Source organism: Ceratotherium simum, chromosome X (assembly GCF_057802395.1).
Source record: "Ceratotherium simum simum isolate JZ-2026a chromosome X, ASM5780239v1, whole genome shotgun sequence".
NCBI lineage: Eukaryota > Metazoa > Chordata > Mammalia > Perissodactyla > Rhinocerotidae > Ceratotherium > Ceratotherium simum.
The window spans coordinates 18,395,976-18,422,498 of NC_141940.1; the positions used below are offsets into that span (position 1 = coordinate 18,395,976).

General features: G+C 39.0%; 1 protein-coding gene across 2 annotated transcripts in view; it reads left to right on the forward strand.

Moving 5' to 3' along the window:
- Window positions 1–26,523, forward strand: part of GPC3 (glypican 3) — a 413,786-nt gene that overhangs the window by 267,841 nt on the left and 119,422 nt on the right. For both annotated transcript variants that reach the window (XM_087427499.1, XM_004437263.2), the window contains 2 exons: window positions 7,875–8,008; window positions 18,948–19,073. In XM_087427499.1, the coding sequence (XP_087283625.1) occupies window positions 7,875–8,008; window positions 18,948–19,073 (260 nt within the window). The remainder of the gene's footprint in view (window positions 1–7,874; window positions 8,009–18,947; window positions 19,074–26,523) is intronic.

Genomic DNA, 26,523 nt, shown 5'->3' on the forward strand with positions numbered 1-26,523 from the left:
ATGTTTTCACATAGATATAAAACTTCTAGATTTCAAAATAACAATTTATTAAATGATAATGAGGTTACAAAGATTATAGTAGGCATAAAACAAGTAGCCAGTCAGAGCACTAAGTACTGAGAATAAATTAAGTTAACCTCTGAAAAATGCATATATTTGTACCCTAAACCTGCTATCTTAGAAAATTCTAGAACACACAAATGCATATTCGAGAGCAATGATGTCATTAGACATCATGTAGCCTTTGGAAAATTTCTCTATATATTTGTGAGGGAATAAGAGTGGAAAGGGCAACTAAAGTCTTAGTATTTTTATGAAAATAGGTTTGACCTCTAGGACCTCCTCAGAGGGTCTCAGAGAACTCCTGTTACAGGGAATGAATCAGAGCAGGTCAAAACTGAAGCTTGGGAGACCAATTAAGGGGATGTTAGAATGGTTTATGTAGCAGTGGTTCTCCAACTTGAGTGTGCAGCAGAATCCCCTAGAGGGCTTATTAAAGCAGGTGGCCAGATCCCACTCCCAGAGTTTCTGATTCATTAGGTCTAAGGCTGGGCCTTAAAATTTGCATTTGTAACAAGTTCCCAGGTAATACTAATGCTGCTTGTTTGGGGGCCGCACTTTGAGAACCACTGCACTAGGGCCTTGCTACTCATCTCAGACCTCACCCCAGACCTACTGTTTAAGAATCCACGTGAAGAAGATTCCCAGGTGATTTGTATACACATTAAAGTTTAAGAAGTACTGCTCTAAGAAACAGTTAATGGTATCGTAGACCTGAGGTTGGAGAGAAGCACACAAGTTTAAAAGTTATTTATAAGAGAAAAAAACCAAGACTCAGTGGCTGGACATACGGAAGTGAGGAAGAGGGAGAAATCACCAGAAATGCTTTGGTTTCTTCTGGATTGAGCAATTGAGTAGGTGGTGATTCCTTTTCACTAGGGCAGGGGACGTAAGCAAATGAGTACATTTGGAGGAGTGGTATTTGAATTCAGTACTGAGTTTATTGACTACGTGAAGTTCTCTTTTAACTTCTACAATATTGGTCATATGTGATTAAGCAATAACGCCCTGGACTCCTGGTGCTGGGAAGGGATTGGTATTGCATAAAACATGTTAGGCACACATGCAGAGTTCTATTTTCAGCTCAGAATCCATTTGTGGCAGACATAAATTAGTAAAATGCAAGTCTCTTCCACAAAAGGATATTTAAAACCTATCTCCCATCCCCACACCATTCATCCCTACAGACACAAGCATGTAAGTTAGAGACACAGGGTAACCAGCAAAGATCGTGTACTACCCATCAATAACTGGGGCTCTGAAGAACAGAAGAGGATATTCTGGGTATCCCAGAGCAAAGCAGATCAGACTCTGTGATGCACAAACAATGCGGGCAAACTCAATATGGTTCCCTTTCAGAGTGGGGACCCAAACTCATCAAACCCTTTTGCTGTCTTCCAAAGGTCCCCAGTTAAAGAACTCCTCCAGATATTACTTATAGCTAGCTATGTACCTGACCGGCTGAGCCAGGATTCTAACACACAAAGCGGGCTGCAGAAGGTAAGCAGTTCCGACTTACAGAATGAATGAGTCAGATTTCTCTCTGGATGTGGGAGACATTACACTTTCATCCATTATTTTATTTGACCCTCACACTACTGCCAGGCACGGCAGGCATTGTTATTATCTAGGTTTTGCCAGTGAGGAAGCTGAGTTTGAAGGAAATTAAATGACTTATCTGGAGTTATTGAAATGATAAGACAATGAGCTGGGACTGGAACCCAGGTCACCTGACTCCAAATTGTGTGCTGTTTTCACTATAATATAGTGCAGTTCAACTTAGCAGACTGATCTGTAGGACATTAGTTCCTTTTTTTTGGATTCCAATTTATTTAAAGAGCTGACTTGAATGGAATGTTCAAACAAGGGCACTTGATTTCTTAAAATAGCTTGATTCATAATACATTACAGATTATTAGTGATCTTTTATTTTAATGGTCAAGCGATTAATAATGTCACAGCAAAACGTCTGTGGGGGGAAAAATGCTTACATTGTCACCAGGTCTGTTCATTATCCTCTGTGCTCTATATCCAGATAAATCAATAGTTATTTAATAATGATGTGCTTCCTGAAGTACAGGGTTATAAATTAATTTAATGCTCATATGCATATTTTCTGTAGGAAAAATGAGTGGAAAATGCCTGCCATGCCCATCTCATTGTAAGAAAATGTATGTAATGATTACAAGCATATAATAAGAATGGTTTGCCCAGCCAAATGTTTGTTCATTTCTGTTCATCAGTATTCATTTGAGCTACTTCCATGCAGTTTGTGGAAGCAGTGCAATCAGTTGAGTAGTGTGGCAGATTGAAATCAGTAATAAAAGCCCTGGGGAAATTAATAAGACAAAACATTAACCACAGACTAAACATTAACATATATTAGCATTTTTATTATACCTGTAGAATTGTTAAATGAGCATGGTTACTACTATTAAAAAGTTTATGTTATATATCACATAATTTCAATGTATATTTTATTTTGAAACTTTTAAGATTTAATTAAATGAAATTGAACAACAATATAATAGACAATACAACAGAATGAACTGAAGTTCATTATGGATTTTAACTGGAAACCTATGGAATTCCCACCCCACCCTATCCCCAGCCGCAAGGTAGCCTAAAACAAATGCCACAGGTAATATTCTCCAGAGTGGACCACGGGATTAGAATTGATATTTAAATTGCATAGCCATCAGGGTTCTGATGAATCCATCGACAACCAAAGACTAAATTTATACCAACTATTTAGCCACAATTCTCAGAAAAGCACGTCTTAGGACCACAGTAATCAGCCGGATTCTAGAGGAAAAGTTATTCTATAATTAAATAAAACTGAAAAGACCCTCTAGAGGTCCTCAATCTTGGCGGCCTCAGGTGCAGTTCTTGAGAGGGAAGGAGTTGTGCTGATCGCTGAGTACAGTTCAGTGGGACAGGCATCTTCCAGCTCAAAAGCTGTCCGATTTCCGAGTGCAGTATGTTGTGTCTGTGGCTCTTGTGCCGCAGACTCACTAATATGAACTTTTCCCTTTCTGCTTCTGCTTCTCCCTTTCCTTCCCCCCTCCTTCTTCTATTATGGGCCATACAAGTTAAAACGCACAGCTTCACACATAACACATAACATACACACACACACACCCCTTTTATATATTTCTCGAGAAAGAAAATGCAAAGCCTTTCCTTTATCTAATTTTGAAATCAAGAGCAAAATAGATCTGTTAGGGCTAGTTAAGAGTGGGAGAGGGTCAGAGATACGCTTTAATGTAGTAGCACCCTCCCCCCATTTTCAAATCTTTTAGGCTATAACAGGTAAAGGCTTAAACCTGTTGCATTTTTGTAGCCATAGGATCAATCTGGAATCTCCATTTAGGGGGAAACTGTAAAGAATATACTTGGACCAGACATCAGACTAGACCTGGGTTAAACTGTAGGAATTACAGAAGATTTTGTAGCTGATCCAAGAATCTGACTTCAGGAGCCGGGCTCCAGGGACATCCTACAGGCAGCAAGCAGCAGACTGGACCTACTTGGTGGCCACCTCCCGCACAAAATTTGACATCCAGTGTTTTAGTATGGTTACTATGGAATCTTACCTGGCAGGCCAAAAAGTTTAAATCATTCCGCAAGAAATACTGCCTGAAACTCAGGTTAAAATTGGATGTGAGTTTTCTGTTTATCTTTAATAACTAGCCCTTCTTTGAAGTATGTTTTTGGATTCTTCGTATTCATGAATGTTCTCCAATTATGGATGGGATGTCCACAGGACTACAGAGCTGGGCCACACCCAATACTGGGAAGCCCCAGAGTCTATCCTCTTGACAGAAATCCAGGGCATAGGGGAAAATCAAAAACAAAAACATAGGTTTTGGAGTCAGACAGTTCTGGGTTCAAGTCCCAGCTCTGCCATTTACTACCATTGTGACTTTGCTTAAGTTTCTTAACCTTTGTGAGCCTCAGTTTCATTATCTCCAAAATGGGTTCAATAACCTGCTGTGTATGCCTCAGAGGGTTATTGTAGGACTCACTGGAGAGAATGGAGAGTGGATGTAAAAGTTATTTGTGAAGCACTAGGCTGGAGTAAGGTGTTATGTTACAAACGTGAGGTATTGGTATTGTTGAGAAGCTTACAATATAGGCTCTCTTTCTCTGCTCAGCCATTTGGAGAGAAAAAGCAAGTCTGAGTTTTTTGTCACCTGAGAGTCTCCCGAACCAATAACAAATGGGGGCCTCAGAATGAATACAGTTAGATTTTAACCAATAGAATATCTGCATTTCTTGACATGTCAATTATGGGATGCACGTGTGAATTGCATCAAGCCAAATGTTTTGCGTGGTTTTAAAATCTTTGGTAACATACTCTACTTGCAAAGTAATTTTCTCCTTTTTTTCAAAGGAGCCCAGGATAACATATATATATAACATGCAACATAACTTCAAATATCATATCTTCCTCTTTTGTATGAGACTAGAGTTACTGGTGGAGTAAAGCTGTGGGACCAGATAAAAATGAAGTCCTGTTGTGGGTGAGAGGTAGAAGTGGGGTTGTAGGCCTGGTTTCCTAATGCCCAATCTATTGGGCTCTTCACTCTATCTTGCTGGTTCTTAGCAGTGTGTTTTCCTTATGTGTGTACAAAGCCAGTGCTCTGGACCCTGGTTAGAAAAGAATGGTGCTAAGGTTACTAGAATGACCTCCTGACCCGGATATGGTCCAAGGCCCTGGCTTCTTATGTTTCAAGTCTTATAACACTTCAGAGCACTATTACTTTCCCTGCCACAGGTTTTGGCACATGAATAAAGGCGCCATTAGGAATGACAGGTCATGGAAAACAAAAAGGTTTTATATTCCAGCTCTATTAATAGAGACACTCACCTATCCAATAAATTCACTCCAAGTAGCTAAATTTAAAGGTAGAGGCATCCTTGACTAGGTACATTAGTCAGTGAAAGGAAATTGGATTGCACTTCTTGTTTAAGAACCTAAACTCCTGGGCAGGATACTGATTTCTAAAATGCCACTTGGGAGGCTGGCTTCTTTAGCAAGTGCAGCTGTAGAATAAGACTCAAGTCTCCCAGCATAGCCGGGTGTTTCCCAAGTGGGAAGCTGAAAGGACCTCTTTCATGTGAATACTGCATCTCTTTGTAAATTATGTTTTCTTTTCGTGTCCACTTCTCAAAATAAGCTCATAATATTCACCTACAGCTCACACAGTGTGGAGGTGAAAGATGTGGGGAGAAGGGCCCAAAGGGGGGTCTACATTTGACAAATGCTTTGTATATGAGAAGAATTTGCTTCATGGTAGATTTGTGGAAGAAAATACAGCCTGTCTGATAAGATGTGGCAGATTTCAGATGGGGGAGTGGGGGTGTTGGCAGGACACCATTGTTTGCCCCTTACCCCACACAGAGCCTTGGGAAGTCTGCTTGATAATGCCACATTGGGTGGCTTGGGAAGAAAGGTCAGACTCCAGACTGGCTACATTCTCATTTGTTCTTAACCTTCCTACTTTTGCCTCAGCTGCACCCCTTTCCAGTAGGTTGGGAGGGGTTAAAAACTTTAAAGTCTTGCTGTGGCCCAATTAGTATTCACTGATACAAAGAGCAGCCTTTCAATGGGGAGGGAGATTTCACAGCTGTGGGTTGCAAGTAGACGAGTTACTGTGAAAGATGTGTGAAAGATTTTGATTTCAGTGCTGGATTTGGAACAGGTGTCGGTCAAGAGAATGTGTCCTGTGCTCCTGAATGTGCTAAGAATACTTTGATCCTGGTGAAATAGACTCTCACATTGATGTATGTTCACAGAGTAATAAATAGATATTTATGGAACAAAAATCAAGGTTTTATTCTATGAACGTTCACCTGCAGTTTAACAAAGTAAATATGGATATGCCTATGGACATAAATTTATGATGCACAGTCTGCCCTCAGTGATTTGTATCTGCACTGTGTACTTTGGAAGTGACTGGAACTTAACTCTGCAGTCCAGACGGGCAGCCCCTAGCCTAAAGCACCCTCCCAGACTGCTACCAATTAGGGCACATTCAGAGAATGCAGATTCTTCATTTGAAGTTAATATTAGCCCAAGTCGAATAGCATTACATAAACACATCTGAAAAATTCAGTACCATACTTTCCAAGCCAAACGAAATATTTTAAAGTGTCTGCAACTTTTGTTTCATTCCCATTAAGATAACTATTGAGATAGTTTGAATCTCAGACTATAGGTGCTGTATTGCACAAATGGAGGTGATGCTACTGCTGCATCTAGGTTTCTTCTAATTCAAGAATTTATTAATACGGAAAACCTTCCAAAGCTATATAAACTAAATGTCATTTATGCCTTTATAAAGAGATAGATAACTTAGTAACTGTTATTGGGGCCATCTTAAGAAATCCAGAAGCTGGGATTACCACACAGAGCCTGTGGCCTATCATTAGAATGGCGAGCCAGACCTGATACTAGGCAATTCCTTCAATTCACTTCAATCAATTCCCCTTTACTGAGTGCCAGTGTACAAAATCCAGTCTGAATTCTGTGGAGGTACAGAGTAACAAAGATATAACCCATGTCCTCACAAGTTATTGCCAATATTTTTCCTAAAGTGTACAATCTATATATTCACCTTAAACATGTTGGCTATCTTTTTGAGGACTAGGAATTCTTTTTTTTTTTTTTCAAAACATAGAATGTATGCAAGTGGAAATCAAGCATCATCTTCTAAGGAGGCGATACTGCACAAGCTTTGAAGTCAGACAAATAGGTTCAAAGTCAGAAAGCGAATCCATTGCCTATTTGCTTGAGGCAAGTTGCTTAACCTCTCTGAGCCTCAATTTCCTCGCCTATAAAATGAGAGTGAAAATATTAACCAAGTGTCTGCCACAAAGGAAACATAGAAATATGTTACTATTCATACTTCTTTATATGGAAGTTCATTTAGGCTTTTCTCTGAAAGTGAAAAAAATAGCAAATCTACAAATAATTTACCCAAATAATCATCTAGCATTGTAAGAATGGTAAGAAAGCTGATGCCATTTTTTATCATTCCTATTTGAGTGTAAAAGAGCTAATCTTTAGAGGGAGGCATCCAATAAATATTTTTGAATGAATGGATAGAGGAAAGAAGGGAGGGAAGGATGAAGCTAAACTCTCTTGAGCACCTGTATTCTTGAATCCTCTCTGTCTTGGGCTCATTCAGTGATATGTGATTCACAGCTGACGACACTGGCTATTGATTGGTTAACTTGCCTTCTTCCCTTGGGTGTTTTTAGGAAAGTCAAATGAGCAACTACATTGACATTTTTCAGAATACCCTAGCTTGGGTCTTATAACAAAATGCTCATAAGAATCAGGAGCACTCTGTCCATGGGAGGCTGCTCTTCTATTAACAGACTACTCTAACATCTCTCATACACACCCATATCTCCTGCACCAGTTCTTCCTAAACTTTGCAACTCCCATTTGTGAACTTCTCATACGGATAAATACCAAGTGCCCTTGAAACGTACCAATAGCGTAAGTCCTGGGTAGAGGATCCTCTCAAATGTGCACTTTGCTATAGAAAAAAAGCATTTTTCATCTTAGGAAATCTCTGAACAGGCTGCGCTCAGAGTCCCACCCAACCCCCAGTCTTCAGTATTCCTTTGCACAGATGGTTTTTTGCCTTAAAAGCATATCACCTTTTTTGACTCCAGTAATAGCTTCGTTCTGCTCTTTAAAAAGAAATTGATGAAGAAATTGAAGTGCGTTTCAGAATGTGTTTCTACTCTCATATCTGTGAAAGTATCATATAATTATATGGCATTTCTTTTTTCAGATTGGCAAGTTATGTGCCCATTCTCAGCAACGCCAATATAGATCTGCTTATTATCCTGAAGATCTGTTTATTGACAAGAAAGTATTAAAAGTTGCTCATGTAGAACATGAAGAAACCTTATCCAGCCGAAGAAGGTGAGAGGTTTTTTTTTCTCATTTCAGCATACAATTAGCAATTGTGTTTTAATGTCAAAAAACATTGGAGGGCCGGCCCCTTGGCTTAGCGTTTAAGTGTGCGCGCTCCGCTGCTGGCGGCCCGGGTTCGGATCCCGGGCGCGCACCGACGCACCGCTTCTCCGGCCATGCTGAGGCCGCGTCCCACATACAGCAACTAGAAGGATGTGCAGCTATGACATACAACTATCTACTGTGGCTTTGGGGGGAAAAAATAAATAAATAAAATCTTTAAAAAAAAAAAAAAACATTGGAGTCAAGCTTCTTAAATACATGTTATATTCTGACATATATATATGTATTCTATATATATATTATGAGTACAGTGCTTGATTAATTAAATTCTTTCATCTGTCAATGTTAGAGAAAAGAGATATTATATTATATCAAAGCCATATTTAAATGTAAATTTACCATATGTAAATATCTAGTACAGCAACACAGGGTGGAATAGACTTCTGTATTCAAGATCTTTATTCATTAAACAAAACACTTTCTGCTTATGATCTGGTCTCACAATTACATGGATTGGTTTGTGACTTTTCCCTTTATTAACAGTGAGTCAGGGTTGAGTTCACTAGAGAGAAACTGGCAAGACACACTCATGTGTATACACACACACTGTACACTCTACACACTCTTTTTAAAATGATAAAATGAAGGATTCGGTTCCTGTTTCTTAAGACAGCAGTCAAGAGACTAAATTAAAGTTGGTTTCTTTTTTTTTTTTTTTTTTTTAAAGATTTTATTTATTCATTTTTTTCCCCCCAAAGCCCCAGTAGATAGTTGTATGTCATAGGTTCACATCCTTCTAGTTGCTGTACGTGGGACTCGGCCTCGGGTTGGACGGAGAACTGGTGCCTTGGGGCGTGCCCGGGATCCGAACCCAGGCCGCCAGCATCAGAGCGCGCGCACTTAACCGCCAAGCCACGGAGCCGGCCCTGGTTTCTTATTCTTTTCATCCCTTCTCCCCCCATCCAGATTCCCTCCTTCCCTATTCTAGTTTCATGGTTACAAATAAGGGGTAGAAATTAGATGGGAAGCCCAACACAAATCTAGGAGAACTGCCTTCTCTAGAAGGACCATGTATGTAAGCCAACCCTGCTACTGGCTCAAAAATAGCTAGACATCGGTTCTGCTTCCTGATGACTTTGAGGGGATTGGAAGAGATTGGCCTATAGATGGAAAAATAAGAGATTAGATAAGTAACATCTCACATTTGGGCTAAATTATTCCATTCATATCCATTTACTACAGAAGGTTTTGAAGTGGTAATTCTTAGTCATATATGATAAAGTTAGAGTGAAAGAAGGCAGTAAGGCCACTTGAGAGGTAGGCCTCCAAAGCAGCATTTCAGGAAGTCCATTTTCTTCTCTTTTGTTGACTTCCAACCTAATGGATTTCCAACCTAATGGATTTCTAATTTCCCTATAGTAGCAGTTTTAAAGTGTGATTTGAGGACTCAGGGAGTCCCACAGACCCTTTCAGGGGGTCTGTAAGATCCTCCTTTGCTAACTACATATCTGTGTGAAGCTGAGTTTTGTTCATATACTTCAACCAAAACAGCATATTGCAACATATTAAATACAGAAGCCAATAGGAGAATTTAGTTGCCTCCTATTAAGCCATGCAATAAAGATATTTTACAAAAATGCAAAAACAAAGCCACTTGTCTATTTTTTTCATAAAAATGTTATTTATGTTAACATATTATGGCTCATTATTGTTAGTTTAAAATTAATAATAATTTTTTAAAATTTTTTCTGTTTTAGTTTCTAAAGCGGTAAGTATCAATAGGTATATATCATATAAACAAAAGCTCTTTGGGATCCTCAATAATTTTTAAGCATATAAAGCAGCTTTATTAGTTATCTAGTGCTATATAACAAATTATCCCAAAGCATAGTAATTTAAAACAACAAACATTTATTATCTCACAGTTTCTGTCAGGAATTTGGGAGCGGCTTGGCTGGGTGGTTCTCAGTCTATAAAGAAATTTTGGTCAAGATGTTACCTGGGACTGCAGTCCTCTGACGTGTTGACTGACACCGGAGGATCCACTTCTAAGGTGGATCACTTACTCATTTAGCAAATTAGTGCTGGTTGTTGGAAGGAGGCCTCGGTTCCTTACCACTTGGACCTTGTGAGTGTCCTCACAACATGGCCAATGACTTCCCCAGAATAAGTGATCCGTGGAACAGAGCAAGGAGAAAGCTGCACTGTCTTTTATGACCTAGTCTCAGAAGTGACATATTGGCAATTCTGACGTATTCAATTTGTTAGAAGTGAGTCACCAAAACTAGTCCACACTCAAGGGGAGGGAAGTTAAGCACCACCTCTGGAAGAGAGGGATGTCCAAGAATTTGTAGACATATTCAAGAACCACCACAGGGGTCCTGGCACCAAAATATTTGAGAACCATTTCCTTACAGCATAGCTTCTTTGGGAAGTTTTTGATTTTTGTGGAAGACAAAATTAGGCCATTTCTCTAGGCCCTTTTAGCCCCTGCCTGCCCTTTGTCCACTGTTCTCCATTGCTTTCACTCTTTGCCTAAACCACCTGAGGAATTAACCTCAGTCATTAATCTTTAAGTAGTGGAAAGCCCTTGCATATTAGATTGAAGTGAATAATTTATATAATATTATATATGAATTATTTCTAGGTAATTCATATATGAAAATAAAATTTAAATTATAATACAAATATAATATATTTACATTATATATTATAGTTATATTACATTACATTTATAATATATAAGTATAGTATATATTAATATTTATAAAATATAATATGTTTTATATATATATATATATATATTACTTTATTCGACTCAGCAGACATGTAGGAAGCACCTATTATGTGCCAGGATGTATACCGGGCACTGAAAATCAAGACACAATCTCTGCTGCCCAAATCAGTCTAATGCAGAACTAGACTTAAATACAAATAATCACAGAACAGTTTTCGAAGTGCAAAAGAATGTGGAGTCTGTAAAGGCACCCTACCGGGAAAGAGAGAACCTCTGCCCAGGGAGGTATAGTGGAAGCTTCACGGAGAAGGTGGTATATGAATTTGTAACAGAATCACATGCAGAGTTTTTTCAAAGAAAACGCACCAACCCAGTCCTATTTTGAGCTTACCCTGTTAACCTAGACCCATTTATGAGTAAGTAGGAGGTTTATCAAGGCCCTGCTGCCATGGCTTCTCTATTGGGCTCTGTGGGCTCTTTCGCCTTACCAGGGAAGCCTCTATGCGTGTTAATTCGTCCAGGGAAAGACGAAATTGATAAATGGGTTCTTGGCTGGTCACCCGAATTTGTTGTGTTGCTTAGATTCATTTTTGAACTTATTGTTGACCCCCAAAGAAGAGAAAAGATAGTAAGAAAAATTGCAAAGCCTGTAGACTTCAGTAAGTGGTGGTCAGGCAGGACTCCTGTGGGTGTTGGGAACACGAGCCTGTCCCATAATGTTTCTCATTTTTTTGCAAACTGAAGCATTAGAGTCTGAGACGGAGCCAGTCTTTCTAAATTCTCTGGCAGAATAAGAAAACAAAACAACAGAAGAGTGTCTGATTTCATTTAACTCCCTCAAATAGGCATTGTAAACCCTCTTAGGGAGAGGGGAGAATTGGGGACTAAAATGATCTCTTGCTAAATGCATTGCCCCCTGCAATCTGGTGTTAGAACGGTTTGTTTTGGCAGAGTGTTAGTACTTCTATAAATTTCTCAGTACGTTCTGCACAACATTTCACCCTGTCTGGAAAAATATATGTGCCTCCAGCATCCCTCACACCCAGGCCCAAGCTCCATCCTCTGCAGTTAAAAATATAATAATTGGAAAGGAACCCTATTGTAGCATTCAGTCTGTGGAGGTTGTGAGCAAGCTGTCTGAATCTGATTATGAGTTGAAAAGCCCTTTGCCTTATTAAAATAACAACACATAAAGAAATGCGGGATTCCTTTGGTAGCATTCAGGAGTCATCTGTTTGTTTTGTCTGCCCCCAACTGGGTAGTTTGCAAGACACAACTAATCTTAGAAATAGCTTAGTTCTGTTTAAAGGCGATTTGATACTCAACTGGTGGCCTATATATGAGATTCAGTGTTCCTTTAAGACATAAATATTGAAAATATCTCTCATCAGCTTTAAAAGAGTGAGGGCAGGACAAGATGCACAAGCAGTAGGATCAGAATAGAAGAAATGAGATTTTCACAGCCCTTTCCAGCTCTGTCTCCCTCCTTTGCCCTCTTGAATGTCTCTTTCACCTCTTCTCTGATGATACTGTTTACCTTGTCGTTTGTGTATCCCCCATAAAATTTGGTAAAATACATGAGCAACATATTTCCTTTTTCCAAACCTGAAATCTATAGTTGAATAGTCCATCCTGCGTCTATATACCAAGCTCTGGCCCAATTGCTAACCTGTGAGAAAGTGACACAGTCCCTCCACCCTTATGAAATTACATCTATGTATTCCAGCATTCCCCTTCCTACACTTCCCCCCTCCCCTTCCCCTCTGACTTGGTCTAAAGGGGCAATGGATTAGGTGACACTAGTAAATGACCTCGAAAGAAAAGAACAAAAGCTGATCTCAGCTCGCTGGTCCAAAAATCAATGCTTACTCCCACTCCCTCTCAGACTGCTGCTCTGGCTGGGCTAGGCAGCTTTGTAAGCCCAATGGTGCCTTCCACCCTCGGAACAAAACAACAAAGTATGTCCTGAGTGAATCAACCAGTTTCGGGTCTGGTGCAAGTCATTCTGCCCTAAATAGGACTCTGCTTCTTGCAACATTTGTCAACACCATCTCTATGCCAAGCATTGTGTAAGGATTAGGCTCTGATGAATAGGAGGAGCGCCTAGCCTAGTTAGGGAGACAGGCACACGAATAAATAATTTTCATACATTGGGGGTGAGTGCCCAAACAGAGCTATGTACAAAAGGGTGGCAGCATCACAGTCGGGGGAGTTAACAGCTCCCCTGTGAGAGTCAAGAAATGCTTCTTGAGAAAGGCAGCTTCTGAGCTGGGCCTTCAAGGAAGAGTAGAAATTCAACAGACAGAGGAGAGAAAAGAGGGTGTTCCAGGCAAACAGAACAGTATGGGGAAAAGTATGGGCTAGTCTCTGAATGGTAGAAAATTATAGTTTGGGGTCAGACTGTGAAAGGTTCTCTGCAGCAGAATTAAGCATGATCCTGCATCATTCCAATTGTAATTATTTTAGTTTATGTGCTTTTCTGTGTTTTCAATTTAAAAAAAAAATAATGAGCTCATACTTTATATTAAGAAAAAAAGAACCTTAATGATAAAGGAGAAACGTTCAGGATCTGCAGTTGGGGATGAAAGGCTGCTTTTACTTGCAGTGCTTTCCAATTAGTGCTGCTTTGATGCCTGCCCAAGCAAATCATTGCAAAAAAGCAAAGGGAATCCCCTCCCCCACACCCAAGAAGGGGATGCTCCTCTGGAGCATGGCGGAGCCCTCCAGGGAAGATCACGTGCCCGCAGCCGCAATATTTCAAAATAGCTCGTGCTTGCAAAGGGGCCCTATCCTTTATTTTCAAGTTTAACACATTGAATAGAAACCTCTATGAAGAGACTCGTTTTCCTGAGCAGATTGCTGTAAGCAAGTGTTGGGTTTGTCCTAAGTGAGAGCCATAAGCTCCACTATTTGTATATCAAATGGTATGTTTGGCATTACGTATTTGAATAAAGTGGAATTGGAATCAAAGAACATTCCCTTCAATCAAATTGTTTTTCCCATTCTGGGCAACTAATTGTCCAAACTTTCTGTCCCTTTTTTTTCCTAGAGACAATTCAGTTGAGCAGACTGCCTTAGTTCATGAGTGGAGATTCTTTTGTTGTCTGTCATGGGCTACTAGCACAAAGAGAAGAAATCTGGAGTGAGTCATATATGGGTAATTAATATGTCACTGAATTTAGTTTCAGGTGTCTTTCTTTAAAGAGAGAAATAGAAATATTTGACTCACTTCCTTTTAAAATTATAAGTAGGGGGCTGGAAAGCTTTATTTAAGAAAAGATAAAAATAAAATACACTGAATTCCCACACCAGAACAAATTTAGGAAGGAGTGATGAGAAAAGACAAAGAAGAGGAGAAATGAGAGAGGCCCACTAAACTCCTTAGGAGATAAACTGCTCCTGTCACAGTCTGCTGCTTGCAGGGCTGTGGTGTCAGAGGACATTATCACCTGTTGCCATTGTCTTTTGAAAAGCTCATTAACTCTTCAACAGTTGAGAAAGTCTTTCTTCTACCCTGCAAAATAGTATGTCTGGATTTATTTTCAAAAATCAAAAAGTTTCTTTTGGAAACCAAGGTTTATTTTCCCACAGTATTTAGAAAGTTTTGCATGCAGGAATGGCCTGCACTATAACACGGTACTTGGGAACTCCAAGGTGTTAGCCAGTTTGCTAGATGTGCTGGAGCCCTGCTCTTTGTTCTCCCAAAGGTGGGTACTGCTCTATCCCATGGGATCTGGGAATTATTTGCAAACTGGCATTTATTTCATTATTCTGGGGTTCTTTTCTAATCAAATCCACTTTGGATTCTAAGTGGGTTCTAATGGGAATAACATACACTGAGAACCAAAAAGTACTCAGTAACAAGCCTATCAAGAAGTATAGGTTTTAGAGAAATAAACACAAAACTTTACTGGAGAGAAAAGTCTGGAAGGAAATATATCCAAATATTAACAGTGATTATCTCTGACTGGTAGGACTATTAATAAGATTTCTTTCCCTTCTACTTTTCTATATTTTCTAAATTCTCCATAGGGAGCATATATTTCTTTATTTATTTACAATGAGAAGGAAAACCAACAGACTTCATTTTAAAAGATGAAGGAAGAAACAGATTTTAACCACTGTTTATAGCTCTTACAAATTTCTGTTTTCACCCCTCACCCATGCCTTTATTTCATGTCCATCCAAACCTGGCTCTTTCCCAGCTCTCCTGTCTCCTTCCATTGTTCCAAGGGGAAGGGACACCCTTCCCCCTAGTAGATAAGCCTCTCTTTTTCTGAGACATATTTCACCTCTTCTCTACCCTTTTTTGGGGTTATATCTTAGTAATAGCTTTATTGACATATATCCACATACCATACAATTCATCCATTTAAAGTATATAATTTGACTGTTTTTAGTATATTCACAGTTGTGCAACCATTACCACAATCAATTTTAGAACATTTTCATCACCTCAAAAAGAAATCCCATACCCTTTAGCTATCATTCCCCAACCCTCATCCACCCAGCCCTAAGCAACCACTAATCTACTTTCTGTCTCTATAGATTTGCCTATTCTGGACATTTCACGTAAATGGAATCATATCATATGTGGTCTTTCATGATTGGCTTCTTTCACTTAGCATGATGTTTTCAAGGTTCACCCAAATTGCAGCATGTATGAATAGTTTATTCTTTTTAAGGCTGAATAACATTTTTGAGTACTTGTTTTTAATTATTTTGGGTATATATATATATAGTGGTGGAATTGCTGGGTCACGTGGTAACTCTATGCTTAACTTTACGAAGAACCACCAAACTGTTTTCCGCAGCTGCAGCACCATTTCGCATTCCAATCAGCAATGTATGAGGGTTCCAATTTCTCCACATCCTTCCCAATACTTGTTGTCTGTCTTTTTTATTATATTCATCCTAGTGAAGTGCAATCTAACTGATTTTAATTTTGATTTCCTTGATGACTAATCTACCTTTTTTTTTTTTTTTGGTGAGGAAGATTAGCCCTGAGCTAACATCCATTGCCAATCCTCCTCTTTTTGCTGAGGAAGATTGGCCCTGGGCTAACATCCGTGCCCATCTTCCTCTACTTTATATGGGACACCGCCACAGCATGGCTTGACAAGCGGTACGTTGGTCCGTGCCAGGATCCGAACTTAGAACCCTGGGCTGCCAAAGCAGAGCGCTCGTACTTAACCGCTACACCACCGGGCCAGCCCCTAATCTACCTTTTTAAAGTCAACTTCAACTTGGCCTCCCATATCTGATACTCCACATCTGATTCCTTCACACAAATCCCTCTGAAGCCCACCACTGCCTTCCTACCAAAGACCGTTCAAACGGCTATACCAGATTAGTTCAGTGGTTTACCCAGCCCAATAGCTAGCAAGTCTTTGAAAAAGAATGTCAGGAAAATATTTTCAGAGAGAAGATGGTTGTACTTATTAATACCCACCTCAAAATATGAAGGATTTATTTATCTTGTGCACATAAAGTTCTCTGGAACTTGAATAAATCTTAATTATCTTGCATTCATAAATTTATCTGGAATATGTATTTCATATATATAATATATTTATATTCTATAGGCTCATAATGATGGTAATATTGACAATGGCTAACATTGTAGGGGAATTACTCTGTGCCGGGTACTATGCTAAACACTTTACATGCATTTTCTCCCTTAATCGTCATAGAAACCTATCATTAGCTTCATTTTACAGATAAGGAAACTAAAGCTCAGAGAAGTTTAGAATTTGCCTAAGGTTTCACTGCTAAGTGACGGAGTAGCTGGCATTTGAAACTCACGTGGGTCAGACTCCAAAATCAGTGCTCTTAGCTACTATTCCTAGCTAACAGGTTTTAAGGGGATGTTCTCAGAATCCACCCATCATTATAGCATGGTTGCTAAATGAAACTGTGTTCTAAATTCAAAATAATTTAGAAGCAAATTTTTAAAGCACAATCTCTTCCTAGGGCCATCCTGTATGTCCTGTGGAGGTAATGAGTACTCTATGAAATAGGATGACCTATTATTTCCCCAAGTTACCTTGTTCAAGTTTCAAAGAGATTCCCCTGAGTTCTAGAATTTGATGACCCAGACTGTGTTCACATTATTCAGATTCCTTGTTGTTTTCTTGGACTTTTATCTTGACCTCACCAAGTCATATCCTTCCATACTAAAGTGGGAGGTCTTATGTTTGTCGCAGCCTCTGGTCCCCTTGATGTTTACATAGACCCTCTCTGAATCTTCTCCAACTTGTTGGTATCTTTATGATCAGCCAAGAAAACTGCAAGGATTGGGAGGCTTGGAGAAGTTTGGAGTGGTTTTTTTTTTAACTTCTAGGGAAGTCAAGTTGGAAGGCTTTGCTATGAGTTCAATTTTTCTTGCCATGCACTGTGTTAGTGAGAGAGAGTTTAGAGGTAAGAGGAGGCCTAAGGGAAACTTTCATTAAAGAGAGGGCCATCACTTCCCAGAGATTAATGGCCATATTCCATCTCCTCCTGGAGTGGGGGGAATTACACAGCCTCAGCCTTTAGTCTTTCAGTTTCCACTCTTGGGAACTGTATTATTACCTTGTAAAACAGAGCATCTCTCCTATTAGTGTTAATTGAACCCATTTTTTTCCTCTGTGAGAAACTATAATGTTGACTTTTATTTTCAGAGCCCTGTATTGAGCCTCTTCACTTTGGAGATTGAAGGAGCTCAGCCACCAGGAGTAGGCTGTGAGGGGGTTTGAGCAGAGCAGGAAGCAACTCTTGGGGTATCAGGAGTTATATATGTCCCAATAACCTTTCTTGAGTTGTCCTGTGCATCACCCTGGCTTTACTGTGACCTAAGCCTTTGTGAAGATGTGCTGAGTATTGTAGACTCTCCCTCTCTTTTAAATCATTAGTTGAAATGAATTGGTTTATGGTAATAAAATGGAAAATGGCATTAAATGCAAGAAAATAATTTCTACCAGTCTTCCTCTTTGGGCCAGATCTGAGAACAACCCCCAGAAGACATTTCTGGGCTCAGGACTCCCACCAGTGTCCAAATGAGATTCAGGCCTCTGGCTCCTCCAGAGGTGTGTATATCAGGCCAGTCCATTCTTAGCCTGGAGACAGTATTGAATAATTACTCCACTGCCAGCAAATTCCCTGGCCAGTCTCCAAAAACTTAGCAGAGACTTAAGATAGACTTGGATATGAAGAATGCTTTAACTTCCTTTCTACTGGGAACATTTGCTTTAGAAAATAAAGATTATTTTATTTTTGTTTGTCTACCACTGGACATCTATTACATAGATATTTTAACATTTCATATAAGCATTTCCACTTCTCTCAAGTCTGTAGTGTCTTATGTTATGTGTCCATGTACATCTGAAACAAGATAATAGGCCAGCAATTTTGCTGGGTATTTATGTGTGTGTGTTTATATATATTTGCATATATAACATGTGCTCACTTGCTTGCTCGCTCTCTCTCTCTCTCAAACACACACATACTCGTCTTATCATATATAGCATAAAGCCAAAGCAAATAAATAATAAAATATACTAGCATCCCTTCCCTCCTCCCTTCCCCTCAGAGCACCCACAATATACAGACAAAGAACAAAGAAACCTTCCCCTTCTAGCAGATGTGAGTTTCTCTGTCTATATTGTCAGGAGAATTTCATAGAGCTTATACTGCTCTGAGCACCCTGTGATTCTGATCTGCAAATATTATCCAGAGCCTATATGAAAAGGGGCCATCTCTAGGGTAATAGCATTGTAAATTACAATCAATGCACTCAATTACACTCAGAAACCAAAAGATATGTAGTGCTCCAGTGTGCCTTGTAATCAGCACCTTTGAGAATGTAGGTAACAGCATTCTGAACAAAAAATGGAAGCTGAATGTGTTTGAAAATGGATGTTGGAATTAAATCATCCTTTTGATAGGAACAGCACCTTATATGGTAGGCAACTTTTTTTCTAATATCATTTTATTGATTTAAAAAAAAAAAAACTAAATTATGGCCCTGTAGCCAAGAATGTCTTTAAAAATCATTTATTGCTCTAATCAGCCGGGCAGAGCCTTTTTGTCATGCTGATAAGGAAATTAAACTTTTCTCATACTGGGTTTACTTGCCTGTTATGCACAGATGTTTTGTTTTTCTTTCAGGGAACTAATTCAAAAGTTGAAATCTTTCATCAGCTTCTATAGTGCGTTGCCTGGCTACATCTGCAGCCATAGCCCTGTGGCTGAAAACGACACTCTTTGCTGGAATGGACAAGAACTCGTGGAGAGGTAATCTTTTTTGACTGTTTTGACTATAGCAATATTTGAGGAATAATCATCATATGTTCATCTCAAAGTTAGTTATATCTTCTCTCTGCCTCCATTAATTTCACAAGAAAAGTTCTAGAAAAAACGTACATCTATGCTTAAACGTGATTATCTATGCCATGCCAGTTTCTGTCTATAGCTTATAGCACTCATAGAATTTACCAACTTTGAAGCACATAGTGATCTATGTATTCAGGAACATTTTGCAAAGCACCAAGTGTAAAACAACTCTTTTTTTGGTCTTCACCTTCTTCCATCTCTTCATTATGTGGGCCCTTATTTATTGATTGAGTTGAAGAAATCAGATTCATACTAATAGCTATCATTTATTGAGAGTTTACATACTGAGCCCCATGCTAAGTGCTTGTCTGTATTAACTCTTTTTATCCTTACACCAATCCTATGAAATATATACTGTTATTTTTTCCCACTTTATAGATGAAGATGGAGGAAAGAAGAAAGGGGAGGGAAAGAGGAGTACTGTTTCACTGAACAATTTTACTGAAATGTTTGGTCATTTGGGTGTTAGTATAATCTGTGCTAACATTCGTCATCTATGAAGAATTTGCTCATTGCTGGAAAGCAAATAATATATATTCATTTATTCAGCAAATATTTACTGAGCACCTTCTAAGTTCCAGTCATGTTGAAGCGAACAAAACAGGCAAAATTTCTTGTCTTCATGGAGCTTTTATTATAGTGGGCTAATGGCATTCCTAACCTCCATTGCTTTGCACGTGTGAGGAACAGCTTGCAATTAAGGAATTAAGTCAGGAGGGTAGAATGCTTAGGAAACCACATGGAGTTGATGAACATGCTTTCAAAAATATTTGTACAGGGGCCGGCCCGGCGGCATAGTGGTTAAGTTTGCAGCTCTGCTTTGGCAGCCCAGTTTTGGTTCCTGGGCATGAACCTACACACTGTTCATCAGCAGCCATGCTGTGGTGGCGTCCCACATACAAAATAGAGGAAGATGGACACAGAGGTTAGCTCAGAGACAATCTTCCTCAAGCAAAAAGAGGAAGATTGGCAACAGATGTTAGCTCAGGGCCAATCTGCCTCACACACACACACACAAATGTTTGTACAAGTGGTAGCATGTTGTAGAGACAATACAGAAGAGACCTGAACTCCAGTTCTGAGTCTTTCACTAATGTGTTGCGTAAGCTATGGCAAGTGACTTAATCTCTCCGGGCCTTGGTTTCCCTATCTAAAAAGTGAGATGATTGGATTAGAGCCCCTCTAGCTCTGACAGTCTGTGTGTTTTTTTCCTTATTGATTCATTCATTCATTCATTCATACCTTCAACGTTTATGTTTTGAGATACTGTGTGTTAGCCACCAAGCTAGGTGCTGGGGATATGAGGGTGAACAAGACAGGCAAGTTACCTGCTTTGAGGAGCTTACGTTCTAGTGGGATCCAATATCAGGACATGGGATAATTAATCATGATGCTAAATGGAATTAATTAGCAATGTAATGTAATGGACAGAGGAAGGCTTTGGAGCCAGATGAACTCCGGTTTGCATCTCAGTTCTGCTGCTTACTGTGAGTGGCTTTGGGTGAGTCACTTAACTTAGAAAGTTTCAAGGTCCTCCTCTGTAAGGGAAGGTCATCTCACAGCGTGGTTGTAACTATTAGGTGAGGTCATAAATGTAAAGCCACTAGAAGACTGGCACATACTGGAAGCTCAATTCATGTTTCTTCTCTTCTTTCTCCCTTCCCCCTCCACCCCTCCTCTCCCCAAGGCAAAGTAAAACACATGCCTGGAAACAGCTTGTTTCTCAACTAAGCTATTTTACTGACCTGGGACAATGAGAATGAGGTGCTAATGAGACTGAGGCTGCATGCCACCCTGCATGACGCACTGAATTTGCATGGAGATAGACTTTCCTCTAGTAGATATATGACTCAGGCTGGAGGGATTAATGGCCCCATGCAGCCCACTCCACTCTAGAGAAATAGTGTATATTTATCATCCTCAAAGGTCATCAACTACTAAGTGGAATCATGAAAATATGCCTAACTGTTATGACATATTTTTTTTAATTGTCAGAGGAAAAAGCAGATGCTTTAAAACAGGTGTAAACAATATAACATTTAAAAAACAAAATGTCCACAGGTCAAATATGTGGTTCTTGCCTAAACTTGATGAGAAACCAGCCCAGTGACTTACCCACTGGTGTGTTAATATGGTGAAAGATGAACAATTCCTGAATACTAGTTTTTTTAAGCAGCATATTTTCTAACCATGGTCTCTTATGAAAAAGGGAATGTTAGTTTACAATATATTTATTTACTAATGTAATCATTCATTTATTTATTTACTCATTTAACAAATATTTGAGCACCTACTATGTGTCAAGTGCTAATATTGGTTTCTTCATTGTGATTGTTTAAGGCAAATGTTGTAACCCTGCTGGATATATCTTCTATTCCTCTTCAAGAAAAAAAAAATCAGATGACCCAGTTTTAGTTAATTCAAAAGAATTTCTTCCCAGGCTACATTTTTTGAATTTGTGGTATTTTTTAAAATTGAATTTTGCTCAGATAAACTACTTCATGGCCAGTATGCTTTTGTGAAGGATGTTGCCCTTAGCCCAAGAAAGTCCTCTTCTACCAAATGGTGGAATCCAAAGCCTCCTAAATTTGAATGAGTCCAAAAGATAGCCAAATGCACTTTTGTACCATTAAAAGAATTCTGTTAACTGAAAATTTTTTTAATTTGCTAGCTTTAAATATCTTTGGGTATTGAACAAAATAATAAAATAAATATTATAGTATGGAGAAAAGCTATTATTCCAAACTCCTATTTATACTTCTGAAAAATCTATTTTTTCAAAACAACTTTTATCATTGATATACACTATCCAGGAAAGAAAGAAAAGAAGGAAAGAAGAAAGAGAAAGAAGGAGGGAGGAAGGAAGGAAATCAAACACATTTTAGAGAGCATAAGGGTAGATTAATCCAGGAAGTAACTCTTCCTTGGTTAGTAACTTCAGGTTATAATTAACCTGTACTTAAATTACCGACGTAATGCAATGATGGGACTAGGGAATAGTGTCAAACTAGATTTTTAAAAAATGACTCAGGAATATACATTTAATAATGTGAATTTCTGTAGCCTGAGGACATGTGTGCCCTCTGTTTGTACCATTTATAAAGATTAGCTTTGCGCTACTTGTCTCATCTATAGTTAAAACCCCTTTCCAGAGCTTTTCATTGAATTTCTGATTTAATTTAGTCTTAAGTAACAGTTGCCGCTTCTCGCTGTCAAATGGGTTGTAACTTTGTTATCTTTATACGTAGGTTTGTGTTCCTTTCAAAAGATTTTACTTTTAGTCAAGAAAATTTATAAAAATCAAGGATCCTGAAAGGGGATGAGACTTGTCAGTGGAGATACCTGATTAAAAGGAAAATACTGATGCTGAAGAAAATGCTCATCAATATCCATGTCAGCTGCATTATCAGAGCTATTTATACTCTCCTACTCTGAATGTACAGATCTCTCAACTTTTAAAGAGTTAAACAAGTCATTGTCTCTCTAAGTAAGGTCAGATTTCACATCCTTTCAATTTTTCTCTCTTATGAAGCCAATCAATTGAAATATGATGAAGAGAATGTTTTCATAGATCTGGTCTCAGGGAGTACCACATAAGCCTATCATTTGTCCTTCTCACCCCCCCCCACCCTATCTTGGCTTGACATAAACATTGACTTCTAGTATTTAGCCGAGAAATCGTTGAATTAGCAAGCTTAGCTCCTGTGAGATACACTCTTTCATGTGAGCCACCATGTATCCCACAGGCAAAGATTTCCTACAGTTGCCAAAGGCAGAAAATCCTCCATCTTTTGCATTTGTGGAACTATAGAGGATTTCAATTAGAGAATCCCTGAGACCAAGAGAAACATAGAGGAATCCATGGAAGAAAGCTAACACAGGACTTAACAACAGCTAAATGTAGGATTTGCCTTCACTGGCACTGAAAATACTTGTATGAAGAGTGAACAATTTACTAAATACATTCTCGAACTCATTTTTAGAACTGTTAGGCCAAATATCTGGATAAAACGACTAAAATTTTTATTCTTCTTCTGGATAGTTTGATACTATATAAGCCCCATTTTATTGTTTAATCAAGTTTATCTTTAAATTAGTGTAACGGAGAAACTATTTAAACCGATACATGTTCAAAAATCCCTAGTTGGAGAGAAAAAAAAGTGCTGTTTTGACTTTATATTTAACATCCGATAATTCAAGTTCATTCAAAAAAGATTGAGCACTTACTATATACTAGGCCCTGTGGAGCATACAGTGATAAGTAGAATCCAGTGCCTGCCCCTGCTGAAGAGTTTACAACTTAATGAGAAGGATGAGGAAAAAAAAATCGACCAGCCTCCTTCCTCAGCAGTCCAGGGAGAATTCCCCTCGGCACAACAGAGGCTCTACTCGTTTGTATTGAGCGCACGTGCAACTATACATGTATGTGTGTATTTTATTGAGATGAAACTCACATAACATAAAATTCACCATTTTAAGGTGTACAATTCAGTGGAATTTAGTACATTCACAGTGTTGTACAATCATCACCTCTAGCTAGTTCCACGACATTGTCATCACTCTGAAGTAAAACCTTGTACCCATTAGCAGTCACTCTGCATTCCCCCACTTCCTCTAGTACCTTGCGACCAACAATCTGCTTTCTGGCTCTATGGATTTACCTATTCTGGATGTTTCATATAAATGGAATCATTCACTTTGCATAATGTTTTCAAGGTTCATCCAAGTTGTGGCATGTATCAGTACTTCATTCCTTTTTATGGCCAAATAATATTTCCTTATATGGATATAGCACATTTTGTTTATCCAGTCTTCAGTTTTCCACCCATTTTTATATGAACTCTGAGCAACTACTGCTCTGTCAGGCTTCTCCCACCACCTCTGGATACAGTCTGGCTCGCCCTTAACCTTGAGGACAGGATAGCCAAACCTTCAGGCCTCCCCTCCCCATTATACTTGACCACTACCTACATGCTAGCCTCTCCTTCACCTTGCCCTGTCTCTATATGCCTTTGCAATTATTCTCCCGAGTCTTTTTTCTCAGCCCTATGAGTGTGGTCAACTAGCCTCTCCTACAATCAGCGCACCTCCTACAGAGGTTTATACTTCTCTAGGGACTTTGAGGCTTATAAATTGTGAATATACAGCTACTTGTACTTTACTTTGTGGCGTGATACCTTAGTTGGCTTTGTGATTCAGTCCTAGCTGGTCTCGCTGCTCCTCTGTCATGTTACTGGACCAAATGGGCCTGGATCCAGATGTCAGCTCCAGAATATTGCTGTTATCTTCTGACTGACACTTCTACATAGCCACTTCTGTCCATTTTAAATCAGTATCCATTTTGTATTTTCTCTGGGACTCTCAGTGGGCTATATGGGGTACGTGGCATTAGAGAATAGACTCCCTGAGATCCACAGGGACATATTGCAGTGAAGGTGCCTCCTTTCCCTCCTAAGCAATCTTATCTCCCATTTCACCTGAGAAATTATATACACACACACACTCACTGTGAATTCTCCCTTATTTCCACTGATCAGACAAGTCTTCCAATGTTTATAACGCCTCTCCAGGATTTCTCTGCTTAATTGGAAAGGCAGAAGCAGGAATATACAAAACAACTATTTTAGTTCTCAAGGAGTTTTGTTCTTGTCTCAAAACCTTCTGGATGTTGCAAAAGATTAGGGTAAGGAGATGATTTTTCTCTCTCTTCTGCTGAATTGGAGGGATAGACTGTGGCATATCAACAAGTGAGAATGAACAAGAGGACCTTTAACACCCAACAAGTGAGAATGAACAAGAGAACCCTTAACACATACGCAAAATAATTTTAAAAATGAGATGAACAAAATTGCTTCTTTTTCCCCCGTAATCTAGGAAAAGTGAGGGAGAATAGTTGTTTGTTTTTAAAATGCAAATATTTTAAGAACACTATGTTTTGAGGACTTGGGGGGTAGGGACCGATTTCTAACACTAACAAGTCCTTCACTGGTTACATAGCAAAATAGAAAGACTTTCAGAATCTTTAATCCGGTGGTAAATGAATTAAATGAAGAAAAGACCTGTATGCTGGAGTGTATACATATTCAGACACATATATACACATGCACAGCTCACTCCAGTCACATCAGAACAGGCCAGTGATATGCAGCAGTTGCTATATATAGCTCCCATGCTCTTGTGCTAAAATAAATTGTTCTTTATTTGTTATTTGGGTTTTGTTTGTTTGCCTGTTTACTCAGATTTATGTGGTGGCTTTTCTCCAAAGGGCTCAAGGCAGTGTACATACAACTTTAAATATGGGATAGCCAACGAAAGCACCAATGGGGAAGCAAATATATAAGATAAAATAGAGAGCCAAGAGGAAGAGGACACAGGAAAGAAAGTAAACAATGGATAATGGAAGTAATATTCAATAATGTTGAGTCAGGTCCTAAAGGCGTTTGATTCCGAGTTTGTTTAGGCACAAGCCGACTAAAATCATGCTGAAGCCAAGGCTCAGTAGCTCTTCTTAGCACCCCTGTCATGATGGTTTGAGGGTTAAAAACTGAGGTACAGTCTTCAACATCCCAGCTCTTTCTTCTCGTGGCTGGTTCTTCCTTTGCCCCCTATCCTGCAGGAAGCTCTGTTTATGAAAGGCTAGTAGAAGGGAGAGAGTATTTGTTCTATAACTATCTCCACAGTTCTTAGTCCCCCTCAGACATTTTTGGATTTCATTTCTACTTTAGTTTTCCTGGAAGCAGAAACATGACACTTTATTCTTTCTGCCTTGGGGAACTGCTCTGTTAGCCTGAGTGTATGCCCTAGAATGAAGGTACTGAAGTGTCATGCTGCTTGCTACTATGGCAGTTTACATCTTCTACTTTACTTAGGTAAGTCAAGATTGTTCATGGAAAGGCTTTGAAGGAAAAATGGATAATATAGAAAATGACTTTATTTGGTCTAGCATGAAATATTTAAGGCAGCTGAAGATTTTTTACAATCCTGGTAAGGTAATACAGATAAGTTTGGGGTGTACCCTCATTTAATAATCCCTCTAAGGACTTAGACTGGCATATTTTTAATCATACATATATCTCAAAAGTAGTCTTTAGTGACAGCTATTTTTCAGGACCGACTATGGCAATACTATGACATTTATCCCTTAAGATTGTGGTGTCACATACAATAGCTCTACCTTCAGAATTGAGTGAGAAAAGCCCAGCTTATCCTGCTGACTGACGGCTTAATATGGTGTGCCACATTCAGGATGGGCTGTACTTATCTACTGTCATGTCTGAAGTAGCAAGAGGAGACATTTTCATGGCTCACCATTGATATCTGTAACCACCTGTTGAAGGCTGGATGGCTTATT